Below are 27,669 nucleotides of genomic sequence, written 5' to 3'. Positions count from 1 at the left end.
AGGACTTACTCAATTAATGGTAAGGCATTGGGGAGAGTTATAGAACAAAGAGATCGAGGGGTCCATATTCATAGCTCCTTGAAAGTAAAGTCACAGGGGGACAGAGTGGTGAAGAAGGCATTCGGCATGCTTGGTTTCACTGGTCAGAACATTGAATCCAGGAGTTGGGACGTCTTGTTGAAGTTGTACAAGACATTGGTAAGGCCACATTTGGAATACTGTGTACAGTTCTGGTCACCCTATTATAAAAAGGATATTATTAAACTAGAAAGAGTGCAGAAAAAATTTACTAGGATGCTACTGGGACTTGATGGTTTGAGCTATAAGGAGAGATTGGATAGACTGGGACTTTTTTCCCTGGAGCGTAGGAGGCTGAGGGGTGATCTTATAGAGGTCTATAAAATAATGAGGGGCATTGATCATTTTGATAGTCAATATCTTTTCCCAAAGATAGGGGAGTCTAAAACTACAGGGCATAGGTTTAAGGTGAGCGGGGAGAGATACAAAAGGGTCCAGAGGGGCAATTGTTTCATACAGAGGGTGGTGAGTGTCTGGAACAAGCTGCCAGAGGTAGTAGTAGAGGCGGGTACAATTTTGTCTTTTAAAAAGCATTTCGATAGTTAAAGGGCAAGATGGGTATAGAGGGATATGGGCCAAATGAGGGCAATTAGGACTAGCTTACTGGTTTAAAAAAAGGGGTGGCATGAATAAGATGGGCCAAAGGGCCTTTTACCATGCTGTAAACTTCTATGACTCTATGGCTGTATGTGTAGGTTAGGTGGATTGGCCATGCTAAATTGCCCCTTAGTGTCCAAAGATGTGCAGGTTAGGTGGATTGGCCATGCCAAACTGCCCCTTAGTGTCGAAAGATGTGCGGGTTAGGTGGATTGGCCATGCTAAATTATCCCTTAGTGTCCAAAGATGTTTGGGTTCGGTGGATTGGCCATGTTAAATTGCCCCTTAGTGTCCAAAGATGTGCGGGTTAGGTGGATTGGCCATGCTAAATTGTCCCTTAGTGTCCGAAGATATGCACGTTAGGTGGATTGGCCATGCTAAATTGTCCTTAGTGTCCCAAGATGTGTAGGTTAGTGGGGTTTCGTGGGGTAAACACGTGAGGTTACAGGCATAGGGCCTAGGTATGATGCTCTGTTGGAGTGTCAGTGCAGACATGATGGGCCAAATGGCCTCATATTGCACTGGAGGGATCTATGATTCTCTGAGATTCTCTCCACACACAATCATCTTGATGGGTAAAGGGATCAAAGGTTACATGGAAAAGGCGGGAGAATGTGGTTGAGAAATGTATCGAATGGTGAGCAGACTCAATGGGCCGAATGGTCTAATTCTGCTCCTATATCTGATGGTCTTCCGTGCCTTGATTGGTTTGGCCATGGGAAATGTGTGGAGTTATAGGATTGGGTAGGGGAGAGGCTAAAGTTCTCTGTTGGACACTCTGTACATACTCGATGGGCCAAATGGCCTCTTCTACATTCTAAGCAGTCTAAGATTCCATGAGTGATTTTTACCTTGCCCCTTGAAGGCGTAATGGTGAGGAGTCCATCGCCCCAGCCACCAAGTTGACATGAGCCACTGAGATTATGCAGTGAACATCGGCAGATATTGAACTGGGAAGCTTCACCTAGATATTCAGCGAAACTTTAGAGTCCTCATGCATCAGTCGCTGAAAGTAAGCGCGCAGGTACAGCAGGCAGTAAAGAAGGCAAATGGTATGTTGGCCTTCATAGCGAGAGGATTTGAGTATAGGGATAGGGATGTTTTGCTGCAATTGTACAGGGCATTGGTGAGGCCACACCTGGAGTATTGTGTGCAGTTTTGGTGTCCTTATCTGAGGAAGGATGTCCTTGCTATAGAGGGAGTACAGCGAAGGTTTACCAGGCTGATTCCTGGGATGGCAGGTCTGTCATATGAGGAGAGGCTAAGTCGGTTAGGATTATATTCACTGGAGTTGAGAAGAGTGAGAGGGGATCTCATAGAAACTTATAAAATTCTAACAGGGTTAGACAGGGTAGATTCAGAAAGAATGTTCCCGATGGTGGGGGAATCCAGAACTAGGGGTCATAGTTTGAGGATAAGGGGTAAACCTTTTAGGACTGAGGTGAGGAGAAATTTCTTCACCCAGAGAGTGGTGAATGTGTGGAATTCACTCCCAAAGAAAGTAGTTGAGGCCAAAACATTGTGTGATTTCAAGAAGAAATTAGATATCGCTCTTGGGGCTAAAGGGACCGAGGGATATGGGGGGAAGGGGGGAGATCAGGAAATCGAATTTGATGATCAGCCATGATCATAATGAATGGTGGAGCAGGTTCAAAGGGCTGTATGGCCTCCTCCTGCTTCTAGTTTCTATGTTTCTCTGTTAAGTATGTTCCTAATTCTCACCAAAGTTCTACCCAAATCTTTGCAAATAATGATCATTAGCCGGAACCCCAGCCTCGCTCAGGGTGACTGATGTAATCGAACAGTTCGCCAGTTGGGAAGTAACTCAGCACTAACCAAGAGTTGGTTCTTTTTAGCCAGTTCTGGCCAGTTCCACACCTTCTCCCAATGACTACATTTCAATAGCACCTTATTAGGTGTGAATGGTCTTGGAAATGTCTCGTGGTCAGAAAATACATGATGTAAATATAAGCTTTTTAGATATCCCTTGGAGATATTTTGCCCTTTATTCTCACTGGAACGACGGAGGTCGAGGGGGCGACCTGATCGAAGTCTACAAGATTCTGAGTGGCATGGACAGAGTGGATAGTCAGAAGCTTTTTCCTAGGGTAGAAAAGTCAAGTACTAGGGGGCATAGGTTTAAGGTGCGTGGGGAAAAGTTTAGAGGAGATGTACGAGGTAATTTTTTTAAACAGAGGGGGGTGAATGTCTGGAACGCGCTGCCCGGGGAGGTGGTGGGAGTGGGTACGATAGCAGCATTTAAGGGGCAACTAGACAAATACATGAATAGGATGGGAATGGAAGGATACGGACTCTGTAAGTGCACACGGTTTTAGTTTAGGCATCATGATCGGCGCAGGCTTGGAGGGCCGAAGGGCCTGTTCCTGAGCTGTACTGTTCTTTGTTAAAGATAAGGATGTCTTTTGGACAATGAAAGGTTAAGGCCTGGAAGGCTCAAGAGTTTAAAGTTTATTTATTAGTATCACAAGTAGGCTCACATTAACACTGCGAAGGAATTACTGTGAAAGTCCCCCAGTCGCCACACTCTGGCGCCTGTTCGGGTGACACTGAGGGAGAATTTAGCACCTAATCAGCACGTCTTTTGGACAGTGGGAAGAAACCAGAGCACCCAGAGGAAACCCACGCAGACATGGGGAGAACGTGCAGACTCCGCACAGACAGTGACCCGAGGCGGGAATCGAACCCGGGTCCCTGGCGCTGTGAGGCAGCAGTGCTAACCACTGTGCCGCTGTAGCTTAGCATCAATGTCTAAAATACAGGCAGCAAATTTTTTTTTATTCATCAGACATGGGCGTCGCTGGCTGGCCAGCATTTATTGCCCATCCCTAGTTGCCCGAGGGCACTTGAGAGTCAACCACATTGCTGTGGCTGTGGAGTCACATGTAGGCCAGACCGGGTAACGACAGCAGATTTCCTTCTCTAAAGGGAACCAGATGGGTTTTTCCGAAAATCGACAATGGTTTCAGGGTCATCAGTAGATTCTTAATTCCAGATTTTTTAATTGAATTCAAATTCCACCATCTGTCGTGGCGGGATTCGAACCCGGGTCCCCAGAACATTAGCTGAGTTTCTGGATTAATTGTCTAACGATAATACCGCCAGACCATCACCTGGCTTTTAACTTAATTCCCTCCACAGATACCGAGTTATATGACTTACCGGGATACTGGTCTCAGCGTGATTCAAGTGATCCCGAAACTTCTTTCTCCAATTTGGGTACACAAATCAAAACCCACTGCTCCCACAACAATCTTTGGGTCAAACTACTAACCCCCTGCTCTTGTTTATGGGCGGCATGGTGGCACAGTTCTGGCCTCGGGTCACTATCTGTATGGAGTCTGCACGTTCTCCCCGTGTCTGCGTGGGTTTCCTCCGGGTGCTCCGGTCTTCTCCCACAAGACGTGCTGGTTAGGTGGATTGGCCGTGCTAAATTCTCCCTCAGTGTACCCGAACAGGTGCCATGTATGTGTCTATTTATGACATAGAATTCACTGCTGATAAGATTGGTTGAAGAAGTATACAAATGGTATACAAATTTGAAAGGAATTTGATCATAAAATAATAGAATTCCTAAAGTGAAGGAGGCCATTTGGCCCATTGAATCTGCACCAACTCTCAGACAAAGCATTGTACCCAGGCTCTATCCCCACCCTATCCATGTAAGCCCATTTACCATGGCCAATCTACCTAACCTGCACATCTTGGGACACTAAGGGGCAATTTAGCATGGCCAATTCCCCTAACCTGCCTCTTCGTGTCCAAAGATGGTGCAGGTTAGGTGCATTGGCCATGCTAAATCCCCCCTCAGTGTACCCGAACAGGTACCGGAGTGTGGCGACGAGGGGATTTTCACAGTAACTTCATTGCAGTGTTAATATAAGCCTAATTGTGACACTAATAACAAACTTTGGTGTGGGACAGCTTTCTGTACAATCATTTACCTGGTTACCAGGTCGAGACACCTGAGACGCAGCGATCATGATATAAGATGAGACAGAGTGCTTACCAGACACCATTCCAGCAATGGCAGAGGACGTGTAACTGCCCTGGCTATTTACAGGAATGTGCGGTGGGTACCCTGGCAGCGTCGAGCTGACCATCTCACGCCCTGGAACACAGAAATGTCAAACAAACATAAATGTCACACAATGCCACACAAATGCCAGGCAATGACCATCACCAATAAGAGAAACTCTAACCATCGCCCCTTGACATTCTATGACATCACCATCACTGAATCCCCCACTGTCAACATCCTGGGGGTTACCATTGACCAGAAACTCAACTGGACCCAGCCACATCAATACTGTGGCTACCAGAGCAGGTCAGAGGCTGGGAATCCTGCGGAGAGTAACTCACCGCCTGACTCCCCCAAAGCCTGTCCACCATCTACAAGGCACAAGTCAGGAGTGTGATGGAATACTCCCCACTTGCCTGGATGGGTGCGGCTCCAACAACACTCAAGAAGCTCAACACCATCCAGGACAAAGCAGTCCCGCTTGATTGGCGCCCCAACCACAAACATTCCCTCCAGCATCGATGCTCAGTAGCAGCAGTGTTTACCATCTACAAGATGCACTGCAGCAACTCACCAAAGATCCTTAGACTGCACCTTCCAAACCCACAGCCACTTCCATCTAGAAGGACAAGGGCAGCAGATACATGGGGAACACCACCACCTGCAAGTTCCCCTGCGAGCCACTCACCATCCTGACTTGGAAATATATCGGCCGTTCCTTCGCAGTCGCTGGGTCAAAATCCTGGAATTTCCTCCCTAACGGCATTGTGGGTCAACCCACAGCACGTGGACTGCAGCAGGTTCAAGATGGCGGCTCACCACCACCTTCTCAAGGGGCAACTAGGGATGGGCAATAAATGCTGGACCTAGCCAGCGACGCCCATGTCCCGAGAATGAATGAAAAAAATGTTTGACTTTATTTGGTGAATCAGTTCCTCCAACTTCAAATGCTTAAATAAAGCACTCTTGTTTCAGTTCACCCTTCCCCGTTCCTGATCCTACTGTTCCAGGACTGTCAGCTGCTCCTCAGGGTCCCGCTGGCATCAATTGGTCCAAATATTCTGGCAAATACTCCTTCAGTGGGAAGGCAGGTATTGAATCTGATGATTAGCTGTGATCTTTGGACACTAAGGGGCAATTTAGCATGGCCAATCCACCCTAACCAACACATCTTTGGACACTAAGGGGCAAGTTAACATGACCAATCCACCTAACCCACACATCTATAGTCACTAAGGGGCAATTTAGCATGGCCAATCCACCCTAACCAACACATCTTTGGACACTAAGGGGCAATTTAGCGGCCAATCCACCTAACCTACACATCTTTGGACACTAAGGGGATAATTTAGCATGGCCAATCCACCTAACCTGCACATCTTTGGAGTGTGGGAGGAAACCGGAGCACCCGGAAGAAACCCACGCAGACACGGGGAGAAACTCCACACAGACAGTGACCCAAAGCTGGAATCGAACCTGGGTTCCTGTCTCTGTGAAGGATGAAGGAATGTACAGTTAATTTTAAAAATGCGCCCCATGTTAATTCTCTACTTGCCACAGAGATCTTTATTGTGTAACATGCTCTCATTTTCATATCTTTCCGTTCCAATTGTTTGGCTTTTATATCACAGAGCTCTTTGCAAAAAACATAAGTACTCACCAGTCACCACTGAGTAGGCCTGTGATCCAGCGATATTCCTGCCAATTGGTGTGCTGGGCGAGGTTAGGCTCGACTTCCCTTCATCCAGTCCATTGTTTAAGGAAGAAAGTGGATACAGAGGGGTCTGCAACAGGAACAGAATTACAAGATTGTGGTTTCAGATACTTGCGACCGAAGGAGACCATTGGCTGACAGCTGCAAGGTACTTGTGTTATAAACACTGATTACCGCCTTCCCCGCATAGCAAAGCGATGATGGCACAGAGGTTACTGACCACGTGGGTTTCCTCCGGGTGCTCCGGTTTCCTCCTACACTCCCAGGATGTGCAGGTTAGGTGGATTGGCCATGCTAAATTGCCCCTTAGTGTCCAAAGATGTGCAGGTTAGGTGGATTGGCCATGCTAAATTGCCCCTTAGTGTCCAAAGATGTGCAGGATAGGTGGATTGGCCATGCTAAATTGCCCCTTAGTGTCCAAAGATGTGTAGGTTAGGTGGATTGGCCATGCTAAATTGCCCCTTAGTGTCCAAAGATGTGCAGGTTAGGTGGATTGGCCATGCTAAATTGCCCCTTAGTGTCCAAAGATGTGCAGGTTAGGTGGATTGGCCATGCTAAATTGTCCCTTCGTGTCCAAAGATGTGCAGGTTAGGTGGATTGGCCATGCTAAATTGCCCCTTAGTGTCCCAAAGATGTGCAGGTTAGGTGGATTGGCCATGCTAAATTGTCCCTTCGTGTCCAAAGATGCGCAGGTTAGGTGGATTGGCCATGCTAAATTGCCCCTTAGTGTCCAAAGGTGTGTAGGTTAGGTGGATTGGCCATGCTAAATTGTCTCTTAGAATTCAAAGATGTGCAGGTTAGGTGGATTGGCCATGCTAAATTGCCCCTTAGTGTCCAAAGATGTGCAGGTCAGGTGGATTGGCCATGCTAAATTGTCCCTTAGTGCCCAAAGATGCGCAGGTCAGGTGGATTGGCCATGCTAAATTGCCCCTTAGTGTCCAAAGATGTGCGGGTTAGGTGGATTGGCCATGCTAAATTGCCCCTTAGTGTCCAAAGATGTGCAGGTCAGGTGGATTGGCCATGCTAAATTGTCCCTTAGTGCCCAAAGATGCGCAGGTCAGGTGGATTGGCCATGCTAAATTGCCCCTTAGTGTCCAAAGATGTGCGGGTTAGGTGGATTGGCCATACTAAATTGCCCCTTAGTGTCCAAAGATGTGCAGGTTAGGGGGATTAGCGGGGTAAATACATGGTGTTTGGGCCTGGGTAAGATGATCTATCGGACAGTCGGTGCAGACTCAATGGGCCGAATGGCCTCCTTCTGCACCGTAGGGATTCTATGATGATTCATATCTAAGGGGACACTAACTGATACCCTAGTGCGATTGAGTTAAGAGGATTACATGTCGCGTTTCACTATGGATCAAACTCAGCTGAAATTGGCCGTGGTTTCACCTGGCTCTGAGGTATTTAACAGCGAGAATTCACTTTTACAGCTATCTACCCGCTTAGAATTTATGAAAAAAAAGTCCAGTCAGGTCTTTAGACTTCGTCAATTTGAGGCAAAATCCGGCAGTAGGTGTACATCGCTGTCCATGAGATTTTGTTGGCATTGTTGGCATTTGGGACTTGCGAAGTCTAGTTTGGGATTCTCTTAAGGTTAACTTGCAGGTTGAATAGGTGGTTAGGAAGCAAATGCAATGTTAGCATTCATTTTGAGAGGACTAGAATACAAAAGCAGGGATGTGCTGCTGAGGCTTTATAAGACTCTGGTCAGACCACATTCGGAATATTGGGAGCAATTTTGGGCCCCGTATCTAAGGAAAGATGTTCTGGCCTTGGAGAGGGTCCAGAGGAGGTTCACGAGAATGATCCCGGGAATGAAAGGATTGACGTATGAGGAACGTTTGAGGACTCTGGGTCTGTACTCGATGGAGTTTAGAAGGATGACAGGGGGTAATCTCATTGAAACTTACAGAATACTGAAAGGCCTGGATAGAGTGGACGTGAGGGAGATGTTTCCATTAGTCGGAGAGACTTGGATCCGAGGGGCACAGCCTCAGAGTAAAGGGACGACCCTTGAGAACCGAGATGAGACGGAATTTCTTCAGCCAGAGGGTTTGGTGAATCTGTGGAATTCATTGCCACAGAAGGCTGTGGAGGCCGGGTCATTGAGTGTCTTTAAGTTTAAGTTTATTTATTAGTGTCACAAGTAGGCTTACATTGACACAGCAATGAAGTTACTGCAAAAATCTCCAAGTCGTCACACTCCGCCGCCTGTTCGGGTTACACTGAGGGAGAATTTAGCACCTAACCAGCACGTCTTTCGGACTGTGGGAGGAAACCGGAGCACCCGGAGGAAACCCACGCAGACATGGGGAGAACGTGCAGACTCCGCACAGACAGTGCCCTGACTCGGGAATCAAACCCAGGTCCCTGGCGCTGTGAGGCAGCAGTGCTAACCACTGTGCCACCCTCAGAGTGGACGTGGGGGAGATGTTTCCATTAGTCGGAGAGACTCGGATCCGAGGGCACAGCCTCAGAGTAAAGGGACAACCTTTCAGAACCGAGATGAGGAGGAATTTCTTCAGCCAGAGGGTTTGGTGAATCTGTCGAATTCATTGCCACAGAGGAGGCCGGGTCATTGAGTGTATTTAAGACAGAGATAGATAGGCTCTTGATTGGTAAGGGGGTCAAAGGTTATGGGGAAAAGGTGGGAGAATGGAGTTGAGAAACATACCATCGAATCCCTACAGTGCAGAAAGAGGCCATTTGGCCCATCGAGTCTGCACCGACAACAATCCCAAACAGGCCCTATCCCCGTAACTCCACGTATTTACCCTGCTAATCCCTCTAAGGGTAATTTAGCATGGCCAATCCACCTAACCTGCACATCTTTCAGACTGTGGGAGGAAACCGGAGCACCCGGAGGAAACCCACGCAGACACGGGGAGAATGTGCAGACTCTGCACAGACAGTGACCCAAGCCGGGAATCGAACCCGGTCCTTGGTGTTGTGAGGCAGCAGTGCTAACCACTGTGCTGTCGAGCCGTGAGTGTATTTAAGACAGAGATAGATGGGTTCTGGATTGGAACGGAGGTCAAAGATTACGGGGAGAAGGCGGGAGAATGGGGTTGAGAAATTTATCAGCCGTGGCGGAACAGACTCGATGGGTCGAATGGCCTAATTCTACTCCGATATCTGACGTTAGATCAAGCAGAGCTGGGTTCACCGATCTGTGGACAAACACTTGTTTTCCAAAGCTTGTAAGTGTCAAGTGACTGGAATAGTGGGCAGCCAAGTCAGCTGACTTCACACAGGATGCACATCCGGGTGAAATATCCTTTGCACAATGACACCTTTCTGTTATTGGGCTTTCAATGAGTAACCGTTCCTTCAGAGACGGTGCCAGGGCTGCCGGCTGCCCTTCACTCACCTGTTCTGCTTTGTTGTGGTTGGCAGTTGCAAAGGCCTCGGCGTAATGTTGCCGCTCAAAGGCGCAGTCCAGGACCTCCAGTTGCTGCGTGAAGGCCTCGGTGCGCAGTTGTTTCCGGGGACCCCCGCTGCCACTCTGAGAGTCGGCGCTGATCACGCAACTGTCCTGTTCGCCTGCCAGAGAGAGAAAGTCAGAATCTGATGGGCACTTACAATCGCTCCTTTAGCTTACCAAAAATAACCACCACAAACAACACCCACTGCCCTTTGAACTTCCTCTCAAATGCCATTCACTTCTTACTGCTGGAATCTTGCCCTCTCGTCATCTATGCGGGCTGGGCTCACATCAAAACATCTCATACACTCCCTCAATGTTGAGGGCAACACGGTGGCACAGTGGGTTAGCGCTGCTACCTTACAGCGCCAAGGATCCGGGTTCGATTCCCGGCTTGGGTCACTGTCTGTGTGGAGTCTGGACGTTCTCCCCGTGTCTGCGTGGGTTTCCTCTGGGTGCTCCGGTTTCCACCCACAGTCATGCTAAATTGCCACTTAGTGTCCAAGGATGTGTAGGTTAAGCTGATTTTCCATGCTTAAATGCCCCTTAGTATCCAAAGATGTGTGGGCTAGGTTGATTGACCATGCTAAATTGTCTCTCAGTGTCCAAAGATGTGCAGGTTAGGTGGATAAGAACATAAGAACTAGGAGCAGGAGTAGGCCATCTGGCCCCTTGAGCCTGCTCCGCCATTCAATAAGATCATGGCTGATCTTTTCATGGACTCAGCTCCACTTACCCGCCCACTCACTATAACCCTTAATTCCTTTACTGTTCAAAATTTATCTATCCTTGCCTTAAAAACATTCAATGAGGTAGCCTCAACTGCTTTACTGGGCAGGGAATTCCACAGATTCACAACCCTTTGTGTGAAGAAGTTCCTCCTCAACTCAGTCCTAAATCTGCTCCCCCTTATTTTGAGGCTATGCCCCTAGTTCTAATTTTACCCGCCAGTGGAAACAAATTCCCTGCTTCTATCTTATCTATTCCCTTCATAATCTTATATGTTTCTATAAGATGTCCCCTCATTCTTCTGAATTCCAATGAGTATAGCCCCAGTCTACTCAGTCTCTCCTCATAAGCCAACCCTCTCAACTCCGGAATCAACCCAGTGAATCTCCTCTGCACCCCCTCCAGTGCCAGTATATCCTTTCTCAAGTAAGGAGACCAAAACTGTACACAGTTCTCAAGGTGTGGCCTCACCAGCACCTTATACAGCTGCAACATAACCTCGCTGTTTTTAAACTCCATCCCTGTAGCAATGAAGGACAAAATTCCATTTGCCTTCTTAATTACCTGCTGCACCTGCAAACCAACTCCTTGAGATTCCTGCACAAGGACACTCAGGTCCCTCTGCACAGCAGCATGCTGCAATTTTTTACCATTTAAATAACAGTCCCTTTTGCTGTTATTCCTACCAAAATAGATGACCTCACATTTACCAACATTGTACTCCATCTGCCAGACCCTCGCCCACTCACTTAGATTATCTGTATCCCTTTGCAGACTTTCAGCATCCTCTGCACACTTTGCTCTGCCACCCATCTTAGTGTCATCTGCGAATTTTGACACACTGCACTTGGTCCCCAACTCCAAATCATCTATGTAAATCGTAAACAATTGCGGTCCCAATACTGATCCCTGAACCACACCACTAGTCACTGATCGCCAACCCGAAAAACACCCATTTACTCCCACTCTTTCCTTTCTGTTAGTTAACCAATCCTCTATCCATGCTAATACATTACCCGTAACACCGTGCACCTTTATCTTATGCAGCAGTCTTTGGTGCGGCACCTTGTAAAATGCCTTCTGGAAATCCAGATACACCACATCCACAGGTTCCCCATTGTCCACTGCACATGTAATGTTCTCAAAGAATTCCACCAAATTAGTCAAACATGACCTTCCCTTCATGAACCCATGCTGCGTCTTAGCAATGGGACAATTTATATCCAGATTGGCCATGCTAAATTGCCCCTTAGTGTCCAAAGATTTGTCGGTTAGGTGGATTGGCCATGCTAAACTGTCCCTTAGTGCCCAAAGATGTGTAGGTTAGGGAGGATTGGCTATGCTAAATTGTCCCTTAGTAACCAAAGATGTGCAGGTTAGGTGGTGTGGCCATGCTAAATTGCTCCTTAGTGTCCAAAGATGTGTCGGTTAGGGAGGATTGGCCGTGCTAAATTGTACCTTAGTAACTAAAGATGTGCAGGATAGGTGGATTGGCCATGCTAAATTGTCCCTTAGTGTCCAAAGATATGCAGGTTGGGTGGATTGGCCATGCTAAATTGTCCCTTAGTGTCCAAAGATGTGCAGGTTAGGGGGATTGGCCATGTTAAATTGTCCCTTAGTGTCCAAAGATGTGCAGGTTGGGTGGATTGGCCATGCTAAATTGTCCCTTACTGCCCAAAGATGTGTAGGTTAGGGAGGATTGGCTATGCTAAATTGTCCCTTAGTAACCAAAGATGTGCAGGTTAGGTGGTGTGGCCATGCTAAATTGCCCCTTAGTGTCCAAAGATGTGTCGGTTAAGGAGGATTGGCCATGCTAAATTGCCCCTTAGTGTCCAAAGATGTGTGGGTTAGGGGGATTGGCCATGCTAAATTGCCCCTTCGTGTCAGGGGGACTAGCTAGGGTAAATGTATGGGGTTCTGAGGATAGGGTGGGATTGTGGTCAGTAGAGTTCGATGGGCTGAATGGCCTCCTTCTGCACTGTAGGGATTCTATGATTAAGCTTTTGAGCTTATTTACAGCATGTTTTTCAATATACCATATCTAAACATCTCAAACTGCACTTTAATGTTGTGCCAGAATATTTCTCACATGTTGCCCCTATTTCATTGCTTCAGTCTGCTCCCAATAGCAGACCTGTACTTCTCCATACTGTTCAAGGTGCTTATAACAGGAACAACTCAAATTTAGAAGCGTATAATTCATTGTTGGCCTTATCATTTATAATTTATTGGCCTTATTGTTGTCATGAGAAATCACGTGGGAAGAATTTACTTCTGCAGCTGCTCTCGAATCCCATTTCCCTACTTCTTTCCTATTCATGGGCTGGGCCAGCATTTATTGCCCATCCCTAGTTGCCCGAGGGCAGGTGAGAGTCAACCACATTGCTGTGGCTCTGGAGTCACATGTAGGCCAGACCAGGTAAGGACGGCAGATTTCCTTCCCTAAAGGGAACCAGATGGGTTTTTCCGACAATCGACAATGGTTTCATGGTCATCAGCAGATTCTTAATTCCAGATTTTTAAAAATTGAGGCACTGCTGCCTCACAGCGCCAGGAACCCGGGTTCGATTCCGGCCTCGGGTCACTGTCTGTGTGGAGTCTGCACGTTCTCCCCGTGCCTGCGTGGGTTTCCTCCGGGTGCTCTGGTTTCCTCCCACAGTCTAAAGATGTGTAGGTTAGGTGGATTGGCCGTGCTAAGTTGCCCCTTAGTGTCCAAAGATGTGTAGGTTAGGGGAATTGGCCATGCTAAATTGCCCCTTTGTGTTCCAGATGTGTGGGTTAGGATGATTAAGAAGGTAAATATGTGGGGTGATGGGGATAGGGCCTGGGTAGGATGCTGTTGGAAGGTCCTTGCAAACTCGATCGGCCTCCTTCTGCACTGTAAGGATTCTACGAATTCAAATTCCACCATCTGCCGTGGCGGGATTCGAACCCGGGTCCCCAGAGCATTAGCTGAGTTTCTGGATTAATAGTCTAGCAATAATACCACTCGGCCTGCCCTTTGTCTATCTAATTTTTTTCAATTTTATGTTAATTTATTAGTGTCACAAATAGGCTTACATTAACACTGCAATGAAGTTACTGTGAAAATCCCCTAGTCGCCACACTCCGGCGCCTGTTCGGGTTACACTGAGGGAGAATTTAACACCTAACCAGCACGTCTTTCGGACTGTGGGAGGAAACCGGAGCACCCGGAGGAAATCCACGCAGACACGGGGAGAATGTGCAAACTCCGCACAGACAGTGACCCAAGCGGGAATCGAACCCAGGCCCCTGGCGTTGTGCGAACCACTGTGCCACTGTGCTGTCCCAGGTAACATTGGTCCACAATTTGTCGTTCTCTGATCCTGGATGTTGCTGAATGATCAGTGTCAGTTTTCTCCAAAACAGAACCTGGTAGAGTCAGTAGGAAGGCCCTTAAGATGCCAGTCGGTTGAAGTGTCAGTTGGACCCATTATTTGGCATTGTTTTAACCCATGTTACTTGGATCTGCCTTGGCCTTGTCTCCATGAGGGAGGGAGCAATAGCCCAGCCTGTTATCCAAATCAGCACAGTGATTAGCACTGCTGCCTCAGAGCGCCAGGGACCCCGGGTTTGAATCCCGGCTTGGGTCACTCTCACGAGGGGACAAAGGTTCAAGGTGAGGGGAAGGAGGTTTAGGGGGGATGTGAGGAAAACCTTTTTTTACCCAGAGGGTGGTGAGGGTCTGGAATGCGCTGCCTGGGAGAGTGGAGGAGACGGGATGCCTCACGTCCTTTAAAAAGTACCTGGATGAGCACTTGGCACATCACAACATTCAGGGCTACGGGCCCAGTGCTGGGATTAGGTAGACTCAATGGGCTGAAGGGTCTCTTCTGTGCTATATGATTTGATGATACAATACACCTGGATTTTTGTCTTTAATTCTCTGGAGCGGGACTTGAACCTATAACCGTCAGATTCCAAGGTAAGTGTCCTACCAACTGGAGCATGGTTGTCAACTTCAAAACAGGCCAGAGATGGTACTAAGAGACTTGCAAGGGTTGAGAAGTGCGCACTGTGATCTCCCAATGACTGACTTAGTTTTTCCTCGTCGCCAGTGTAATAACTAGAGGTGCGTCGATGTGGCTCCAACAACAAGAAGGGTTTATTTATCCGGAATTGGCAAGTCATGTTGCAGCCGTATAGAACCTTAGTTAGGCCTCATTTAGAATATTGTGTTGAATTCTGGTCGCCACACTACCAGAAGAATGTGGAGGCTTTGGAGAGGGTACAGAAAAGATTTACCAGGATGTTGCCTGGTATGGAGGCATTAGCTATGAGGAGAGGTTGGAGAAACTCGGTTTGTTCTCTCTGGAACGACGGAGGTTGAGAGGCGACCTGATAGAGGTTTACAAGATTATGAGTGGCATGGACAGAGTGGATAGTCAGATGCTCTTTTCTAGGGTAGAAAAGTCAAGTACTCGGGGACATAGGTTTAAGGTGCATGGGGAAAAGCTTCGAGGAGATGTGCGGGGGAAGTTTTTTATACAGAGGATGGTGAATATCTGGAACGTGCTGCCCGGGGAGATGGTGGGAGCGGGTACGATAGCGGCATTTAAGGGGCAACTGGACGAATACAGGAATAGGATGGGAATGGAAGGGTGGACTCTGTAAGTGCGTACGGTTTTAGTTTAGGCAGGCATCATGATCGGCACAGGCTTGGAGGGCCGAAGGCCTGTTCCTGTGTTGTATTGTTCTTTGTTCTTTGAATTATCCTCAGCACTGCTACTCCACAAGGCTGTGTCCTCAACCCCTCACTCTTCTCCTTATCCACCTATGACTGTGTGGCCAAATTCCCCTCCAACTCCACTTTCAAGTTTGCTGACGACACCACCGTAGTGGGCCGGATCTCAAACAATGACGAGACAGAGTACAGGAAAGAGATAGAGAATCTGGTGAACTGGTGCAACCACAATAATCTCTCCCTCAATGTCAACAAAATGAAGGAGATTGTCATCGGCTTCAGGAAGCGCAGTGGAGGACATGCCCCTGTCGACATCAACGGGGATGAAGTAAAAATGGTTGAGAGTTTCAAGTTCCTACCACCCACCACCCTCTGTGTGAAGAACCTTCCCCACACATCTCACCTAAACCTACCCTCTCCCCCCTCACCTTGAACATGTGCCCTCTTGAAGTTGACCTGACCACCCTGGGAAAAATCCTCTGACCATCATTACCTTTATGCCTATTTGGGACAAGATTAGAAACTTCAAGGCGCACCAAAGATGTGCAGGTTAGGTGGATTTGCCATGATAGATTGTCCCTTAGTGTCAGGGGGATTGGCAGGGTATACACGTGGGGTTACGGGAATAGGGCCTGGGTGGGATTGTTGTCAGTGCAGGCTCGATGGGCTGAATGGCCTCCTTCTGCACTGTAGGGTTTCTATGAAGTTAGCCTAGATTTTGGCATTATGGTGAGGATAAGATGTCCTGCTCCAGATATGATTCCATTGACCCACTAGGAACCTTTTATTAAAATAAACTTTATCTAAGAACACGATTTAAATATCACAAAAAGAATTAGCGTTACTTTTACCAACTGATATCCAATTCTTAACTGCTTGCCTATCTCTATTTAAGCGATATTCCTTTTATAGACTTAGACTCCTCTTCAGAATCAGTTAGCAAAAACACACAGGCTTACTTCGGCTGCCAGTCCTCTAGTCTTTTAACACCTTTGGAGAGAGATACCTATTTTCTAGCGGGTCCCAGACTTCAATCTCCAGCGAGGGAGAGAAAGAGAGAGAAGTGTTGCTCTTTTGAAATTCAAAAGTACAAAAAGGTACAATATTCCCTTTGTAAGATGAGCTCCTCCCATTAGTACATGACGCGTTCTTGTCAATCAACCTTATTAAACCCTACTCTGAAACCCCCAGGGGACAACCGAAAAAAATAAACAAAACTGCATTAGTTCAGATTAAAGCAAATACTAGGAGCAATTATTCTTCTGCAACCTCAGCTGGTGGGCTGTCTGAAGCAAACAAATCAGCACCGTAACTACAGCTGAAGTTTAAAACATTCCCTTTACAAGAAACATGACACAAAATATGTTTCTTAAAGGCACTGTAACATCACATCCCCTTTCTGTACCTACATGCTAACCTTTTGTGATTCATGCACAAGGACACCCAGATCCCTCTGCACGGCGGCGTTCTGCAGCCACTCTCCGCTTAAATAATATTCTGCTTTTCTATTCTTGCAACCAAACTGGACAACATTTTCTTACGTTAGGCTTCAGTCTTCCTGGTGTTCATCTGGGTATTGATGTCATATCAACATTGATGTAATGAAAGAGTCGGTGGGAGAGGGATTAAGCTGGGTTTTGCCAGTGTACCCTTTAAGAAACATATTTTGTGTCATGTTTCTTGTGAAGGGAATGTTTTAAACTTCAGCTGTAGTTATGGTGCCGATTTGTCTGCTCCAGACAGCCCATCTGCTGAGATTGCAGAAGAATAATTTCTCCTAGTTATTGGAGTGTTTGCTTTAATCTGAGCTAATGCAGTTTTACAGATGCACCATAGAAAGCATTCTTTCTGGTTGTGTCACAGCTTGGTATGGCTCCTGCTCTGCCCAAGGAACTACAAAAGGTCATAACTGTAGCCCAGTCCATCACGCAAACCAGCCTTCGATCCATTGACTCCGTCTACACTTCCCGCTGCCTCGGGAAAAGCAGCCAGCATAATCAAGGACCCCACGCACCCCGGACATTCTCTCTTCCACCTTCTTCCATCAGGATAAAGAGACACAAATCTGAGATCATGTACCAACCGACTCAAGGATAGCTTCTTCCCTGCTGCCATCAGACTTTTGAATGAACCTACCTTGCACTAAGTTGATCTTTCCCTCCACCCTAGCTATGACTGTAACACTACATTCTGCACTCTCTCCTTTCCTTCTCTATGGTATGCTTTGTCTGTATAGCGTGCAAGAAACAATGCCTTTCACTTGATACCAATACATGTGACAATAATAAATCAAATCAAGTCAAATTTTGTTTATTTTTTGGGTTGTCCCCTGGGAGTTTCAGAGTACGGTTCAATAAGGTTGATTTAAAATTTGAAGTGTCTGCAGTCAAAATGGAAACTTAGCACTCATTCTCGCTCTCAAAATAGAGGATGTGATTTAAGCTAAGTTGAGAGATCTGTAAATTAGTCAGGAGGCAAGAGTTTTGGAAAGTTAATCATTCATTATTAAGATGTTGAAACGGAGACAATGCTCTGAACACTCAAGGCATTAATGAGCCTTTGAACTTGGCCAATTGGCAGCGATTTTCGAGATTCTGAAACCTGGATAAAAATCGTGGAACTTTCTGATAATTTTTAATTCGGATTCTGCCTGGGAATTCTGCCTGAATTCCAACCGGGAATTCACCTCATAAATAACACCAGGAAGAATAACTTGAATTTATACAACACCTTTTATATCGTAAAACATCAAAGTACTGACAGAACTGTGGATAGGGAAAGAACGACTACAGCAATGACTTTAACAACACTAATAGCAATATTGGGATTAAAAGGCCTATTCTGGCTGAGAGTGAAACATGCTGGGGTTTTGGTCAACTTATAATAAGAATATAAGAACCAGGAGCAGGAGTAGGCCATCTGGCCCCTCGAGCCTGCTCTGCCATTCAATAAGATCATGGCTGATCTTTTCATGGACTCAGCTCCACTGACCTGCCCGCTCACCATAACCCTTAATTCCTTTACTGTTCAAAAATCTATCTATCCTTGCCTTAAATACATTCAATGAGGTAGCCTCAACTGCTTCACTGGGCAGGGAATTCCACAGATTCACAACCCTTTGTATGAAGAAGTTCCTCCTCAACTCAGTCCTAAATCTGCTTCCCCTTATTTTGAGGCCATGTCCTCCAGTTGTGGTTTCACCCACCAGTGGAAACAACTTCCCTGCTTCTATCTCATCTATTCCCTTCATAATCTTACACGTTTCTATAAGATTCCCCCCTCATTCTTCTGAATTCCAATGAGTATAGCCCCGGTCTACTCAGTCTCTCCTCATAAGCCAACCCTCTCAACTCCGGAATCAACCTAGTGAATCTCCTCTGCACCCCCTCCAGTGCCAGTATATCCTTTCTCAAGTAAGGAGACCAAAACTGTACATAGTACCCGAGGTGTGGCCTCACCAGCACCTTATACAGCTGCAACAAAACCTCGCTGTTTTTAAACTCCATCCCTCTCGCAATAAAGGACAAAATTCCATTTGCCTTCTTCATTACCTGCTGCATCTGCAAACCAACATCTTGTGATTCTTGCACAAGGACACCCAGCTCCCTCTGCACATCAGCATGGTCAATCCCCCTAACCTATACATCGTTGGACACTAAGGGGCAATTTAGCATGGCCAATCCACCTAACCTACACATCTTTGGACACTGAGGGGCAATTTAACATGGCCAATCATCCTAACCTACACATCGTTGGACACTAAGTGGCAATTTAGCATGGCCAATCCCTCTAACCTACACATCTTTGGGTACTAAGTGGCAATTTAGCATGGCCAATCCACCTAACCTGCACATAGTTGAAAACTAAGGGGCAATTTAGCCAAGCTACCTAACCTACACTGGTGGATGCGATGTATCTGGATTTCTAGTAAGCATTTGACAAGGTGCCGCACCAAAGACTGCTACATAAGATAAAGGTGCACGGTGTTACGGGTAGTGTATTGGCATGGATAGAGGATTGATTAACTAATAGAAAGCAAAGAGTTGGGGGAAATGGATTCTTTCCTGGTTGGCGATCAGTGACGAGTGGTGTACCTCATTTAAATAATAGCCCATTTGGCTGTTATCCCTATCAAAATGGATGACCTCACATTTACCAACATTGTACTCCATCTGCCAGACCCTCGCCCAGTCACTTAGACTATCTATATCCCTTTGCAGACTTTCAGCGCCCTCTGCACACTTTGCTCTGCCACTCATCTTAGTGTCAACTGCAAATTTTGACACACTACACTTGGTCCCCAACTCCAAATCATCTATGTCATGCCTTCTGGAAATTTAGATTCACCACATCCACCGGTGTAGGTTAGGTGGATTGGCCATGCTAAATTGCCCCTTAGTGTCCAAAGATGTGCAGGTTAGGTGGATTGGCCATGCTAAATTGGGAGGGAACTTCAGAGCTGTGTACCTCCACATACCCAGTCGCTAACAGGGGGGCCAAGGATACCAGGAATGCTCAAGAGGCCAGAACTGCATACAAAATACTCCATAGTGGATGTTTATCGCTGGTGAACTGATTTTAATTTTATTGTTTTTACGTTTTGCTGTTCAAACGCCTTTAGAATTATGGAATCCCTGCAGAGCAGAAGAGGCCATTTGGCCTATCGAGTCTGTATCTGACAGAGTATCTTACTCAGGCCCTCTGCTCCACCTTATCCCCATAACCGCACACATTTAGAATGGGCAATCCACCTAACCAACACATCTTTGGACACTAAGGGGAAATTTAGCATGGCCAATCCACCTAACCAACACATCTTTGGACACTAAGGGGAAATTTGGCATGGCCAATCCACCTAACCAACACATCTTTGGACACTAAGGGGAAATTCAGCATGGCCAATCCACCTAACCAACACATCTTTGGATACGAAGGGGCAATTTAGCATGGCCAATCCTCCTAACCTGCACATCTTTGGACACTAAGGGGCAACTTAGCATGGTTAATCCACCTAACCTACACATCTTTGGACACTAAGGGACAATTTAGCATGGCCAATCCACCTAATCCGCACATCTTTGGACACTAAGGGGCAATTTAGCATGGCCAATCCACCTAACCCACAGACCTTTGGACACTAAGGGGTAATTTAGCATGGCCAATCCACCTAACCTAAAGTTTTTTAAAGTGTTTTTATTAGTGTCACAAGTAGGCTTCCATCAACACTCCAATGGAATTACCGTGAAAATCCCCTAGTTGCCACACTACGGCACCTGTTCAGGTACACTGAGGGAGCATTTAGCATGGCCAATGCACCTAACCTGCACATCTTTGGACACTAAGGGGCAATTTGGCATGGCTGATCCACCTAACCTACCCATCTTTGGACACAAAGGGGCAATTTAGTATGGCCAATCCCCCTAATCTACACATCTTTGGGCTGTGGGAGGAAACCGGAGCACCCGGAGGAAACCGACGCAGACATGGGGAAGAATGTGCAGACTCCACACAGACAGTGACCCGAGCCAGGAATTAAACCCGGGTCCCTGGCGCTGTGAGGCAGCAGTGCTAACCACTGTGCCACAGTACCACCAATGATATGGAAAGTTTGCAGAAGCCGGGGTTGCGGTTGGAGCAGAGCAGATTCAAAGGAGATTTGATTGAGGTGTTCAGAATCACAGAAGGGTTCGATAAACTAACAAAGGGGAGATGTTTCCAGTCGCAGGAAGGTTAGTAACCTGCAGGGAACATAGATGTAAACTGATTTGCAAAACAACCAGCGATGCTGTTTTCTGCGGACTATTCCGGTCGCCCTGCTATGGGAAGGATGTTATTAAATTGGAAAGGGTGAAAAAAGATTTACAAGGATGTTACCGGGACTGGAAGGTTTGAATGATAAGGAGAGGCTGGAGAGGCTGGGTCTTTTTTCCCTGGAGCGTAAGAGGATGAGGGGGCGACCCTTATAGAGGTTTATAAAATCATGAGGGGCAGAGATAAGGTGAATAGCCGAGGTTTTATCCCCAGGGTAGGGGAGTCCAAAACTAGAGGGCACAGGTTAAATGTGAGAAGGGAAAGGGGACCTAAGGGGCAACTGAGGCCAAAACATTGTGTGATTTCAAGAAGAAATTAGATATAGTTCTTGCGGCCAAAAGGATCGAGGGATATGGGGGGAAATCAAGATATTGAATTTGATGATCAGCCATGGTCAAAATGAATGGTGGACTAGGCTCAAAGGGCTGATTCAACAGCCTCCTGCTTCTTGTTTCTATGTTTCTAACTTTTTTCACCCAGAGGGTGGTGCGTGTGTGGAATGAGCTGCCAGAGGAGGTGATAGAGGCGGATACAACATTTAAAAGACAGTTGGACAGATACGTGAATGGGAAAGGTTTAGAGGGATAGGGGCCAAATGCAGGCAAGTGGGACTAGTTCAGTTTGGGAAAACTGGTCAGCATGGATGAGTTGGGCCAAAGGGCCTGTTTCCGTGCTGTGTATCTCTCTGAGTCTATGATTCTATAACCAGAGATAGAACATAGAACATAGAACAGTACAGCACAGAACAGGTCCTTCGGCCCACGATGTTGTGCCGAGCTTTATCTGAAACCAAGATCAAGCTATCCCACTCCCTATCATCCTGGTGTGCTCCATGTGCCTATCCAATAACCGCTTAAATGTTCCTAAAGTGTCTGACTCCACTATCACTGCAGGCAGTCCATCCCACACCCCAACCACTCTCTGCGTAAAGAACCTACCTCTGATATCCTTCCTATATCTCCCACCATGAACCCTATAGTTATGCCCCCTTGTAATAGCTCCATCCACCCGAGGAAATAGCCTTTGAACGTTCACTCTATCTATCCCCTTCATCATTTTATAAACCTCTATTAAGTCTCCCCTCAGCCTCCTCCACTCCAGAGAGAACAGCCCTAGCTCCCTCAAACTTTCCTCATAAGACCTACCCTACAAACCAGGCAGCATCCTGGTAAATCTCCTCTGCACTCTTTCCAGCGCTTCCACATCCTTCTTATAGTGAGGTGACCAGAACTGCACACAATATTCCAAATGTGGTCTCACCAAGGTCCTGTACAGTTGCAGCATAACCCCACAGCCCTTAAACTCCAACCCCATGTTAATAAAAGCTAACACACTATAGGCCTTCTTCACAGCTCTATCCACTTGAGTGGCAACCTTTAGGGATCTGTGGATATGGACCCCAAGATCTCTCTGTTCCTCCACAGTCTTCAGAACCCTACCTTTGACCCTGTAATCCACATTTAAATTAGTCCTACCAAAATGAATCACCTCACATTTATCAGGGTTAAACTCCATTTGCCATTTTTCAGCCCAGCTTTGCATCCTATCTATGTCTCTTTGCAGCCTACAACAGCCCTCCACCTCATCCACTACTCCACCAATCTTGGTGTCATCAGCAAATTTACTGATCCACCCTTCAGCCCCCTCCTCTACGTCATTAATAAAAATCACAAAGAGCAGAGGACCAAGCACTGATCCCTGTGGCACTCCGCTAGCAACCTGCCTCCAATCCAAAAATTTTCCATCCACCACGACCCTCTGTCTTCGATCAGACAGCCAGTTACCTATCCAATCGGCCAACTTTCCCTCTATCCCACACCTCCTCACTTTCATCATAAGCCGACCATGGGGGACCTTATCAAACGCCTTACTGAAATCCATGTATATGACATCAACTGCCCTACCTTCATCAACACGCTTAGTTACCTCCTCAAAAAATTCAATCAAATTTGTGAGGCACGACTTGCCCTTCACGAATCCGTGCTGACTATCCCGGATTAATCCGCATCTTTCTAAATGGTCGTAAATCCCATCCCTAAGGATCTTTTCCATCAATTTACCAACCACCGAAGTAAGACTAACCGGTCTATAATTACCAGGGAGACAACATGAGGAAACTTTTCTAGTGTGAATGGGTAGTCACTGCTTGAAGGGATGGTGGGAGTGGCTTCGATGTTAACTTGCAAAGGAGAATTCAACAAATATTTGGAAGGTAAAGATGTTCAGGGCTATGGGGGAAAGGCAAGGTGAAGGGATACCAAAGTGCTTGCGTGGACGCGATCACTTGGGACGGCACGGTGGCACAGTAGGTGGCACTGCTACCTCACAGTGCCAGGGACCGAAGATATCACTCATTGGGTCATAGAGGTTTACAACATGGAAAAAGACCCTTTGGCCCAACTTGTCCATGCCACCCAGTTTTTACCACTAAGCTAGTCTCAATTGCCCGCGTTTGACCCATATCCCTCGATACTCATTTTACCCATTTAATTGTCTAAATGCTTTTTAAAAGACAAAATTGTCCCCGCCTCGACTACTACCTCTGGCAGCTTGTTCCAGACACTCACCTCCCTCTGTGTGAAAAAATTGCCCCTCTGGGCCCTTTTGTATCTCTCCCCTCTCACCTTAAACCTATGCCCTCTAGTTTTAGACTCCCCTACATTTGGGAAAAGATATTGACTATCTAGCTGATCTGTGCCCCTCATTATTTTATAGATCTCTATAAGATCGCCCCTAAGCCTCCGACGCTCCAGAGAAAAAAGTCCCAGTCTATCCAGCCTCTCTTTATAACTCAAACCATCAAGTCCTGGTAGCATCCTAGTAAATCTTTTCTGCAATCTTCCTAGTTTAATAATATCCTTTCTATAATAGGGTGACCAGAATTGCACACAGTATTCCAAGTGTGGCCTTACCAATGTCTTGTACAACTTCAACAAGACGTCCCAACTGCTGTATTCAATGTTCTGACCAATGAAAGCAAGCATGCCGAATGCCTTCTTCACCACTCTGTCCACCTGTGACTCCACTTTCAAGGAGCTATGAACCTGTGCTCTGACTCAGAGTGGAATCTTGCCACCCCAACCGCCACAGGAATCGTAGCGGGCAAGACAGAGAATTTGGCCTCGGGCGGGAATTTCTGGCCTTGGAGCGAGTACAGCTGGAAAATCCTGCCCTCTGCAATTTTTTGGTCGGATCGCTCCCCCAACTTCCTCCATACCTCAGCTCACACTCTCTCAGGTTCTGGTTATTTCTTTTTTAATTCAGTGTATCTGTTACTTTAAGAGCCTTAAATTCCATATTTTGAAATCGCTCATCAGAGCTCACATAGAATCATCGAATGATAAATCACAGGAAGTTTATTTATTAGTGTCACAAGTAGGCTTACATTAACACTGCAATGAAGTTACTGTGAAAATCCCCTTGTCGCCACACTCCGGCGCCTGTTCGGGTTACACTGAGGAAGAATTTAGCGCCTAACCAGCACGTCTTTCAGACTGTGGGAGGAGACTGGAACACCCGGAGGAAACCCACGCAGACATGGGGAGAACGTGCAGACTCCACCCAAGCCGGGAATTGAACTCAGGCCCCTGGCACTGTGAGGCAGCAGTGCTAACCACTGTGCCACCGTGCCACCCCTGGATTCTGATCCGGATTATAACAATGTCGGGAGAGCCCAGCTGTACTGAGATTGGGGCACCTTGAGATCCAATTTGTTATCTTTTGAAGAATGCGATAGACTTGTGCCTTTCACTTAGTTTCTGTTTTTCCCATTCATAAACTACCAGCCTACCAGTGTTTGCATTTCCTGCTGCCTCGGAAAAGCAGCCAGCATAATCAAGGATCCCACGCACCCTGGACATTCTCTCTTCCACCTCCTTCCATCAGGAAAAAGATACAAAAGTCTGAGGTCACGTACCAACCGACTCAAGAACAGCTTCTTCCCTGCTGCCGTCAGACTTTTGAATGGACCTACCTCGCATTAAGTTGATCTTTCTCTGCACCCTAGCTATGACTGTAACACTACATTCTGCACTCTCTCATTTCCTTCTCTATGAACAGCATGCTTTGTCTGTATAGCGCGCAAGAAACAATAATTTTCACTGTATCCCAATACTTGTGACAAAAATAAATCAAACAATACTTTTCACTGTGTCCCTGTACATGTGACAATAATAAATCAAACAATACTTTTCACTGTATCCCAGTACATGTGACAATAATAAATCAAACAATACGTTTCACTGTATCCCAGTACATGTGACAATAATAAATCAAACAATACTTTTCACTGTATCCCAATACATGTGACAATAATAAATCAAATCAAAATTCAAAAGTTTAAGTTTACTTATTAGTGTCATAAATAGGCTTACATTAATGCTGCAATGAAGTTACTGTGAAAATCCCCTAGTTGCTACACTCCGGCACCTGTTCGGGTACACTGAGGGAGAATTTAGCATGGCCAATGTACCTAACCAGCACGTTCTTCAGACTGTGGGAGGAAACCGGAGCAACCGGAGGAAACCCACGCAGACACGGGGAGAATGTGCAGACTCCACACAGACAGTGACCCAAGCCGGGAATCGAACCCGGGTCCCTGGCGCTCTGAGGCACCAGTGTTAACCACTGTGCCACCTTACTTTCGAGACTACTTTCTGGAATTGTAATACTGATTTTCATAAAGTTATTGATATGGGAACTTAGACTGAAATGTGCAGGACTTAAGATGTCCTTGGGGTTTCCATTGACCAGAAACTCAACCACATAAACAGAGTGGCTACCAGAGCAGGTCAGGGGCTGGGAATCCTGCGGAGAGTAACTCACTTCCTGACTCCCCCAAAGCCTGTCCACCATCTACAAGGCACAAGTCAGGAGTGTGAGGGAATACTCCCCACTTGCCTGGATGGGTGCGGCTCCAACAACACTCAAGAAGCTCGACACCATCCAGGACAAAGCAGCCCCGCTTGATTGGCACCCCATCCACAAACATTCACTCCCTCCACCACCGACGCTCAGTAGCAGCAGTGTGTACCATCTACAAGATGCACTGCAGCAACTCACCAAAGATCCTGAGACAGCACCTTCCAAACCCACGACCACTTCCATCTAGAAGGACAAGGGCAGCAGATACATGGGGAACACCACCACCTGCAAGTTCCCTTCTGAACCACTCACCATCCTGACTTGGAAATATATCGGCCGTTCCTTCACAGTCGCTGGGTCAAAATCCTGGAATTCCCTCCCCAACGGCATTGTGGGTTAACCCACAGCACGTGGACTGCAGCGATTCAAGATGGCAGCTCACCACCACCTTCTCAAGGGGCAACTAGGGATGGGCAATAAATGCTGGCCAGCCAGCGACGCCCATGTCCCACGGATGAATAAAAAAATCTGCTATTCCTGTACCCGAACAAAGGGTCAACAATTTCAGGAAAGGGGGTTAGAATATTTATAATTATGATCATAGAAGCATATAGAAACATAGAAACTAGAAGCAGGAGGAGGCCATTCGGCCCTTTGAGCCTGTTCCATCATTCATTATAATCATGGCTGATCATCAAATTCAATATCCTGATCCCCCCCTTCCCCCATATCCCTTGACATAAAATATAAAACCATGGAATGTACAGCACAGTAGGAGGCTATTCGGCCTATCAGATCTGCATGGGCTCCTGCAACAAGCTTTCCAATGAGTTCCACTCCTTCATTCTTTCCCCACATCCCGTAGGGGGAGGCGATGGCCTAGTGGTATTATCGCCAGACTGTTAATCCAGAAATTCAGCTAATGTTCTGGAGACCTGGGTTCGAATCCCGCCATGGTGGAATTTGAATTCAATTTTAAAAAATCTGGAATTCAGAATCGACTGATGAGCATGAATCGATTGTCGGGAAAACCCATCTGGTTCCCTTTAGGGAAGGAAATCTGCTGTCCTTACCCGGTCTGGCCGACACGTGACTCCAGAGCCACAGCAATGTGGTTGACTCTCAACTGCCTTTGGGCAACTAGGGATGGGCAATAAATGCTGGCCCAGCCAGCGACGCCCATGTCCCATGAATGAATAAAAGAAAACCCTTCAAGTATTCCCATCCATTCCCTGTTGAAAGCTACTATTGATTGTCTTTCAGCCACTCAATTGGACAATGTATTACAAATCCGAACTCTTTTTTTGCACCTGTGGTATTTTACCCTTCTGTTTTTAAGATGTCTCTGCATCTTACGTAGAATTACCTCAGTGCTGGAGGCCATTCGGCCCATTGAGCCTGCACCGACAACAATCCCAACCAGGCCATATCCCCGTAAACCCACGTATTTAGCTGCTAATCCTCCTGACAGTAAGGGACAGTTTAGCATGGTCAATCATCCTAAACAGCACATCTTTGGACTGTGGGAGGAAACCGGAGCACCCGGAGAAAACCCACGCAGACACGGGGAGAATGTACAAACCCCACACAGTCACCCGAGGCTGGAATCGAACCCGGGACTCTGGGTGCCATGAGGCAGCAACGCTAACCACTGTGCCACCGTGCTGTCCCCTATACGTGCCGTCATGAGGAGGTATTAGTTATTG

At 46.8% G+C, this 27,669-nt stretch overlaps 1 protein-coding gene across 1 annotated transcript in view; it reads right to left on the bottom strand.

The window, feature by feature from the left end:
- Positions 1–27,669, bottom strand: part of LOC144510226 (paired box protein Pax-8-like) — a 79,618-nt gene that overhangs the window by 8,225 nt on the left and 43,724 nt on the right. Inside the window, exons 7-9 of the mRNA XM_078239720.1 lie at positions 9,802–9,974; positions 6,375–6,498; positions 4,703–4,804 (exon numbers count right to left, since the gene is read on the bottom strand). Coding sequence (XP_078095846.1) covers positions 4,703–4,804; positions 6,375–6,498; positions 9,802–9,974 — 399 coding nt within the window. The remainder of the gene's footprint in view (positions 1–4,702; positions 4,805–6,374; positions 6,499–9,801; positions 9,975–27,669) is intronic.

The sequence above is a fragment of the Mustelus asterias genome, chromosome 22 (genome assembly GCF_964213995.1).
Source record: "Mustelus asterias chromosome 22, sMusAst1.hap1.1, whole genome shotgun sequence".
Taxonomy (NCBI): Eukaryota; Metazoa; Chordata; class Chondrichthyes; order Carcharhiniformes; family Triakidae; genus Mustelus; species Mustelus asterias.
Note: the sequence above shows the minus strand (reverse complement) of the source record. Positions and strands in the feature narration are given on the sequence as shown.